Source organism: Calypte anna, chromosome 1 (assembly GCF_003957555.1).
Source record: "Calypte anna isolate BGI_N300 chromosome 1, bCalAnn1_v1.p, whole genome shotgun sequence".
Lineage (NCBI taxonomy): Eukaryota > Metazoa > Chordata > Aves > Apodiformes > Trochilidae > Calypte > Calypte anna.
Genome location: NC_044244.1, coordinates 147,906,201 through 147,915,263, shown reverse-complemented (window position 1 = coordinate 147,915,263; position 9,063 = coordinate 147,906,201). Strand labels below are relative to the sequence as shown.

The 9,063-nt window shown below is 42.7% G+C and overlaps 1 protein-coding gene across 1 annotated transcript in view; it reads left to right on the top strand.

Annotated features, from left to right (window-relative positions):
• The first annotated feature begins 2,007 nt into the window (after window positions 1–2,007).
• Window positions 2,008–9,063, top strand: part of HS6ST3 (heparan sulfate 6-O-sulfotransferase 3) — a 294,020-nt gene continuing 286,964 nt past the window's right edge. The window contains exon 1 of the mRNA XM_030459831.1: window positions 2,008–2,543. Within this exon, the coding sequence (XP_030315691.1) occupies window positions 2,008–2,543 (536 nt within the window). The remainder of the gene's footprint in view (window positions 2,544–9,063) is intronic.

The following is a 9,063-nucleotide window of genomic DNA, read 5'->3' as shown; positions in this document are numbered from 1 at the left end:
ATGTAAAATAATGTTTTCTTTATGAATCGTAACAAATGCATCTCTTGATCAGGTCTTGGCAAGACCTGAGAATTGGCTCCTCTCAAGTTTTTACCAGCATGACAATAACTTAACAGTGCTGTGGGACCCTGCAAATGTGTGTGTGTGTGTGTGATGTTTGTGTGTTTGAAGTCGGGTGGTGTATGCTGTTGTTCTTGTGGTAGCAGCTTCTTGGAATATCTCACAACCTCCAGAGTTTTAACTCCCATTTGCTTAGATTGTTTTCTGGTAATTTATGTTATTTCTGGTAAACTTTAATGGCAGCTGATACTCTCTTCCAAGAGTCCAACTAGTCTTACTTTCTATATAGAAATCTTCAGCCTAAAAATACATTTACCTAACTATTTTTTTACATTCTAAAGTTAAATGGTCCCCTGGGAAAGCACTATTCTGTTATTCATCTTCCAGAGGTGAAGCTGTCTTTAGCATTGAACAAGAAAGTTGCTTTAGCAAGTGTCAGATGTCTAATTAATCCCTTAGTAAATAAAGACATTCTGTAATTAAATAACCCGAGATGTGCAATCAGTTCTAACATGAAATGTTTTGCATATTGATATATTATAATTCAGGAGCTGCAGGAGGCTTCTGTTTTGATATGAAGTGTCAGTAGCAGACTTTTAGAATCATAGAATCATAGAATTGGCTGGGTTGGAAGGGACCTCAGAGATCATAGAGTCCAACCCTTGAACCACCATTGCGGTTGCTAGACCATGGCACTGAGTACCACACAAAAAAATATTTTAAAGTAATAATATAATAAATAAATAATAATAAAAATAATAATTTAAAAATAGGGAGGACTCATCACAGACAAAACAGTGTGGGGGGAGGTTGTGTGTTTTTTGGTTTGTTGTTTTTTTTTTTTTTTTCTTTACCCAAGACTTCTCAGGGAGGTATTTCCCACAACCTAAAGATTTTAATGTCTACTAAAAGAAAAAAAATTTTAAAAAAAAATCCAGTGAGGAAAACAACACGGTTTCAAAGGGATGACTTTTGTAAATAGGGGAAGGGGGTTGTAAAATTAACTAAATTAACTTTTGAAAACTTAAAATGAAGGAGCTGGAGAGAAATGGATTTTAGTACCTCGAGGAAATTTTCTGCCACGTTGGTTCAGCAATTGTACTTCGTGTTCTGGGGACTTCAAACAACCCCAAGAGCCACCACCAAGCCCTGCATACTGGATCACCTGCAACTGATCAGCTCACCAGCACTGTAAGCGTCGTTCTCCAGCCTGGATATACGGGGCTTATATTCACGGCCTCGGACCCGCAAGCGGTGCGGGACGCGCGCCCTCCCAAGCAAAACTAACGGGGTCTTAAGGTATTTAAAGGAAAAAAACCCAAACAAAACCCCAACACGTTATTTTATTCCACCTCACTCACTCACTCACCCGTCGCCAGGGTGCCACCCCACCGGAGCGGTGCGGAGCGGTGGGACCCTCCCGGCACCCCGCGTCCCGCCTCCCGCAGCGACCGCGACCCCCGCTCACCTGGCGGAGCCCATCCGCCCACCCCATTGGCTGCCTCAGGCCCCGCCCCCGCTGTCCCATTGGTTGCTCCCTCCTCCCCCCCTCCAGCTTATCTCCCCCTCCCCGCCTTAAATCTCTTCCCGCTCTCATTGGCGGTCGAGCCGGCGTGTTAGGCCATCCCATTGGCTGCCGGGGCAGCCGGCTTTGCTCTGATTGGCTGGTGGGCGGGGCCGCCCCGCCGGGGGCCGAGCGGTGTGTTTGGGCTGGAGAGTTGCCGGCGTAACGGGCTGGGGAGCTGCTGAGCCGCGGGGTGCGGGTTCGGGATGGCCGCTTCGGGCGGGCTGGAGCGCGGCGTGCTGGGCTGAGCGGAGCACCGGCCAGGACCATGTCGTCGGGAAAGGAGCCGGGAGCCCTTCGGCCGTGGGATCCGACCGGCGCGGCAGCCCTGTCATCGCCCGGCAGCGCCTGAGCCCCGCGCCGCGCTGCCCCCGCGCATCGCCATGGACGAGCGCTTCAACAGGTGGCTGCTGCCGCCGCTGCTGGCTCTGCTCTTCTTGCTCATCGTCTACCAGTACGTGTCGCCCGCCTGCCCCGGCGCCTCCTGTCCCCGCCGTCCGCCGGCCTCCGCCGCCCGCCGTGGGGGGGACCCGGCGGAGAGGGAGGAGGAGGAGGAAGCGGCGGCAGCGCTGCCGCGGCTGGTGGCAAAGTTCCCGTTCGCTCAGGGGGAGCTGTGCCGACGGGTGCGGTTCGACATGCGGGGTCGCGACGTGATCGTCTTCCTCCACATCCAGAAGACGGGCGGCACCACCTTCGGGCGGCACTTGGTGCGGAACATCCGCCTGGAGCAACCCTGCTACTGCCGGGCCGGACAGAAGAAGTGCGCCTGCCACCGCCCGGGAGGCGACAAGGACACCTGGCTCTTCTCCCGCTTTTCCACCGGCTGGAGCTGCGGGTTGCACGCCGACTGGACCGAGCTCACCAGCTGCGTGCCCGCCGCCATGGAGCGCCGCGGATGCGCCGGCAACCGCACCCTCAGGTCAGTGCCGGTGGCGGGGGCGAGGACGCGGGGTAGCGGGAAAGCCACCCCCTCCTTACCCCCCCCAGCCCCCGTGGCGGCCGCCGTCGGTGCGGACCCACGCCGGTGCGAGGGTCTAGTCTGTGGGGCTCCGTTTTCACCCTCTCGAAATCCGATCCCGCGTTTCCCATCGCGGTAGGAAGGTTCCTTGTAAGCGGATCCCCCTCTCTGGTAATTTGGGGGAGAATTGTCCGCCGCCGTTGTAGTTCAGAAGCAAACGGGGGGTGCGGGGTTGGGGGAAGAGGTTCTGGTTTGGACTGTTCCCTTCCCTGTTTGTTACCCGTAATGCGTTCTCTTCGCCTCCGGTTTGTGCTGATTCCACGTACCGCGTATGCGGCTTTTTTTAATGTCCTTTTGGACAGGCTAGTGCAAGGGAAGACAAAGTCGTTTTTATGCAAGTTTCTCCTATCCGTTTGTCTTCTCGAAACTTGTTCTTAACGAAACGCAACGCTGGTCTGTGCCAGGAGAGTGCCTCTGCAGAACCTAATGGATCGCTGCAGGTGCTGAATGGTGTCGCTAGTGGAGTCTGAACCATCCAGAAGCCCTTAAACTCTCTTTTTCTTGTGTTTCTTGTTGGCTCTTTACCTCCATCGTGTGTTCTTCAGGCGAGCGGAAAGTCAGGGGACGATGGGGGGTCAAGCTCTGTGCTGGGAACGCAGCACTAACAACAGTCACGCTGTTTCTGTTCGTTTGGTGGGGAACTTAGGAATTTAGTGTGGTTTTGCTGCCTCTCTGCGTGGTATATTGTGCCACGCTTCTGTTGGGTCTTGCAAAAGGTCTTGTCTGGTTTTCAGATGAGTGATCTCTCTCACTGCGAGATATCTCTAGGTGATTCAGTAATGTTTGGGCGTTGTTATGGTCTGTTTGCCATTAAATCAGATTTCAGGCTGATAGCAGATACTGCTTTATTTATATGATAGATTTTGAATGTCTAGTAAGAAGTTACGAGATGAATTCTCTCTCTGGGCTCTGTCATGATTGTGACTTCAACATCTGTAAAAAATCTAGGAAAAATACTCCTTTTTGGTTTTGTTACATACATATTTTTGTGTCTTTTCCAGATAACATATGTTCCTTCATGTTACTATCCATCTTAATTTTATGGATGAAGAAAGTTAAATTTTTTCTCACATATTGTGTTTTGTGTCATGTTATTTAAAACCACATACAGTCCATGACAAACGTGGACACTGAATCATAGATTCATAGAATGGCAGGTTGGAAGGAAACTCAAGGATCACCTGGCCCAACCCTTCTAATATTATTGTTTATATGATATGTCTCAGCACCCTGTCGAGCTGAGTTTTAAAACTTGCCAAAGTGGGGGAATCCACCACTTCCTGTCTGACTGTCCTCAAAGTGAAAATTTTTCCTCTTGTGTCCAATTGGAATCTCCCCAGGAGCAACTTGTGCCCATTACCCCTTGTCTTGTCCATGTGACTCTGGTAAATAAGGAGTCCCCATCTTCTCTGTGGCCACCCTTTAAGTGCTGGAACATTGTAATAAGGTCTCCCCTAAGCCTTCACTTCTCAAGGCTGAACAAACCCAGTTTTCTCAGCCTCTCACATAGCAGGTGCTCTCGTCCTCTGATCATCTTTGTGGCTCTTCACTGTGGACCCTTTCCATCCTGTCCATGTCCTTTTTGTATAGTGGGGACCAAAACTTGGATTTTCACAGGGAATTTTCATCAAGACCATGGAGTTGATTATTGTTCTTGTTGAACCATCTGAAGAACTTTTGATGTGAGCATCAAAGGCCCTCCTATACCTCAAAGTCAGTCACATTTGGCATGACTCCAACCTGGATAATTTAATTTTATTGTTACCACTGTGGACTTGCACTCTGCTTGCAAAAAACTTTTAGGGTAATTAGGCAATTTTGTGAAAAATGTGTGGCTGAAGATAAAGTGTATGTTCTTGTGTGCAAATGGGAGGGAAACGCTATGAATAACTTCAAGGACAAAATAACTTACTGGTAACTGTACAGCTTTAAGTAATATTCAATAGTTCTTTTCCCCTCTCATGAAGCATATTGCTAGGTAAATAACTGGACATTAAATTTCAAAGATTACAAATGAGCAGTAAAGTTTGAGTAGTGGCTTCAGTACTTTTGAATAAAAACTTCATTATATTAAGTGAATTTAAAGCTTTGAGTTGAATTTCAAAACAGGTCATAGTGGTTATTTGGTAGAAAGTAACTTTTGATTGAAGAAATAAATGTCATGGTTTACTCTTAGAGCTGAATAGTGATTTCTTATATTTTTTTGTTAGTGAATTATTTGGTTAGTGTGACATTGCACTTCTTGATTCATCTTTTTGTAAGTAAGAAAAGTTCTGTGAATTATCCTAGTACTCGTTCCTTCATGTATTATGTCCTGTTCTGAACAGATACCTTGTCATTTCCCCCTTCATTTTCTTTTTATAATCATGTAGCTTGACTTCAGTTTCTCAAGGAGAGCTGTAAAATTATTCTGATAACCCCAGAGTATGATTGTTTCTGCTATGAATGTCCTTGCTCCTAGTAAAGTTGCAATCAAGCCAAAAATACTTCGCTGGAGGACTGCAGTACTAGAGGCATAGATTGAAGTCTTTTTTTTTCTTCTTCTCTTTTTTTTTTTTTTTTTTTTTTTTTTATGTCTGAACAGAGAATTGAGAGTGAGGAGGCTGTATACCTAAGACAAGAAACTAGCATATGAGTCCAACGTAAAGCATACTGATTATTTTAAAGTCACCCTTTAAAGCTTTTGAATGGGCATTAGACTTTTTCTCATTCACCCTTCAGCTATGGAGTTAAAAAATAGTTTATTAGTTAAAAATAGTTAAAAAAATTAGTTAAAATGAGTTAATTAGTTAAATATCTGGCAATTAAATTTTTGGGGAGTTAGAAGGGCTGCAGGACAAACCATATTACGAATTTGGTGTCTGATCTCTTGTGCCATAGATCTGATGCAATGAGAATCAAAATGAGGATGTTGTTAAGTGTATTTAGTTTGTTGTTGTTGTTGCTGTTTCTCCTCATGGTAGGGTGTTATGTAGACATTTGAAAGAACAGATGTAAAGGGAAAAGAGATTTAGAGTGTAAGCCTTCACTTTCTAAAAATTTGCTTCTTAGGAGGCTGGTAATAGTGTAGTGTAAGTGAAAACTAAACAACTGGCTCTTGGAAAGACTTTTTTTTGTTTGTTTTGAGTAAGTTAGATTGAGCCCTGCCTTTTAATCCATGTCTTGAGAATAGGGCATGAGGAAACTGTGATTACAATTCATGGGGGAAGGGGCTAGGTGGGATGGAAAGGAGGGAGTAGATCATGGCCCTAAGGGTCTTAGAAAGTGTGTGAAGTGATACCTCACCCTGGGTTCCTTGTCTTTCATGGGAAGAGTGTTTAAAAGATGTTCTACTTCCAGAATCTCATCAAGATTTTGAAGAGACTTTATCTTAGATTTCCTGTTTCTGGTGTTAGAGGTTTGAAGTCTTGGATCCCAAGAAGGAACAAAGGGCAGATATTGATGCTGTGCTCCAGCAATTTTGAAGTTTTTGATGCCCAAGTGACAGCTCTGGTTTTGATGTCCCCTGGACCTTTACCTCTGCATGACTTAATGGTATGAAGTGCCCATGTCCCAGCATAGGTATTTTGACATGAAAAGTAGTTTGTTGTTAATTATTTGAATACTATTGTGAAGTTGTAGGACTGGTTTTTGTTTTTGTTTTTGTTTTTTGCTAAGAATCGAAGTTACAAATTGAATGACTGTAAACAACCAACAAACTGAAACAACAACTTTAAATTTTATTTCTTCAAACATTTGCATCTGTTTTCATTTTCAAGCTTCAAGATGTTCTGAAATACTGGCTCAAGTTTTTCCAGAGTTAGGCTATTAAATTTTTGTGCTAATGTATAGCTTTCACTTTTACAAAAGTTGTTGTCTGGATAGTGAGGATATTGAGAAGGGTATGCAGCTGATGCTGTTTTAAATTAAATTTGTATTAATGTAGTTTTCAGATCAACACTGCAAATGAAGCAATGAGACTGTTCCTTTGAAGGTGCATATAGATGTTCTTACATCAGTCATGCAGTTAAGAGAAGATTTATTGCTGTACATTGTGTCTGCATCTCGAGTTATGTATTCTGCCTTACAAAAATAACAATTGTGACAAAACATTACTGGACTACTGGAGCTCATGTGGAATTTTTTTTTTAATGTTTTTTATCTTTGAGGAGCAGTCTTTTATGTATTTGCTTTGCCCTCTCTGGAAATCACTGACATTGATGATGCTTGCTCCTGGGATGCCAGGGAGGAGTTGCTCTCAGCTCTTGAGTGAGTGATGTTAGGCTGCCTCTGTAGACGGGGGAGAAATGGATTAATACAGGCAGTTCTTTGGATGGTCTAAGACAGGTCTGAGACCTGCTGAATTGACTTCTGGAGGGGCAGTTTTTCCTTTCATGATTACAGGGGAAGACTGGAATGGCTAAATGGTACTTGATGAGAAGGCAAGTGACACTAGATGGGAAGAATTCCACATCTAATGTTAAAATACATTGTCCAAACTGGTTGCCTCTGTTAGGTAGAGCTTGCTTTGCCTTTCTATTCTGTGTATGAGAGACTGAGAAGGGACCTTAGGAGTCCTAATCGAGGTGTGTTTTCTTTTTTGCTGGTGTGGCTACAATGTAATTAATAATTACTAATGAATATTCGTTACAAATTTCATTAAACTAGGAAGGTAATCTTTTAAACTACACACCTGAAATAACACTGCATTGAAAGTGTCTACTTTTCTTATATGAAACTGTGAAATCAGACTTATTCTGTAAGCCCTTATAAGCTTTATTATCAGTGCAGTTTAGTCTTTGCAACTATAGATTTTCATTAATTTGCTTCCATTATACTCTTGATTTCCTCATGTCTGTTTAACTTACTGTGTGCTCTGTTATTCTATGGAAGTACAGAACAGCAGTAAACCCATGAGTCATGGAACTAACAGAGTTGAATAGAAACTATTAGTAGGATTCCTTTTTCTTCTTGTGTCGTTCTTTATTTGACTACTGAGTGTTTTTTAAGCTCCAGAAATAAGAGAGCAAAAGATGGACTCTGTTCTTTGCAGCCATGGTAACTACAATCATCATAAAAATTTAAGAGCATTAATTGAAAATTAAACCTATGCTGAAGGTAGTGGGGAGAAGAGAATAAAGAGGCACAAATGTCTGAGGAAAAGCACAGATTGCCTACCATACTTTGGTATCTTCTACTGGAACAAATGGTAGAGCCAGTAAGCTCTATAAAGTTTTGTAAGGAACAGCAAGGGTTAAACAATTTCCTGATGTCCTGATATTGACAGTGTGCTTTTCTTTCTTCTGTCACTGCCTCCAGTGTGAGATGATTTAAAAGAACCTTGGTAATCTACTCAAGGGTTTCATTGCCCTTACTATGCAAAAGGGGTGTTGTCTTCCCCCCACACCCCAGTGCTTGTGTGAGTATTATTAATTTCAATTTTAAGCCCATTGCATCTTCTGTCTTTTGAGAAACAGAACAAATTGATCCCCTTTTCTCTACAATAGCCTACCAGGTACTTTGGTTCTTAGGAAATCCTCTTTCAATCTTCCCTTCTTAAAAACTAAACAAATTCAACTCATTCTGTATTTATTGTAGGCCATTCTTAATGTTCATCCTCTTTGGATTTGTGTCGGTTTCTTTCTTGAAGTGTGATGCTTCAGTGCAGGAACAGTATTTAATCTAGAAGTGTAGTAGAAAGTGAAGCACAAAAGATTAATTTGCTTAGTTTGAAAGTTGTGCTTGTGGCTGTACACTTCAGTGGTGTTTGGTTATTTTGCAGTTGCTTGGCATTGACTGTTCAGCCTGGGACTTAGACACTATTCATTTTCTTAAAGACTTCTACTTCTATTTCTCACTGTCTTTTTATATGAGTTTTGTGCTCATCCCCACTGGATTTCACTCCTCTTCTGTCAGTTTCTTTAATTTGTAAAATTAATTTAAATTTTATCCTCCATAGCTTTTAATCATTGGCATATTTAATAACTGCATTTTGTATTCAGCATCTATGTTGTAAACATTGAATAGAATGAAATCCCTTTGTAATAAAACTTTTGTTTGGTATAACTGTCAGGATTGCTTTCCAGGGAGTTCTGCTCATGCCATAACATGTTATTTTTCTAGACTGTGTTGTTTTGGTTTTTGTTTTTTTAAATTTTTTTTTTAACATTAATCAGAAACATTGTTCGAAGTCATACTTTTTTTCTTAAAAAAGAATTAATCACTACTGTTCCTGTTCAAAGTCAATTACTATATTTTAGAGGGAAATTAGATTGATTTGATCCAAGTTGATTGAAATAGTAAGGCTGTCTGCATTCTATGAGTTTAAAGATAAGTTGCCTTAGAACTTGTGGCAACAAGTGGCAGTTCTCCTTAACTACAGCTGGCACTGTACCTGTCTCCTGTGATATTTCCCTCATCTGGTGGAGCAGGCAAATGATTG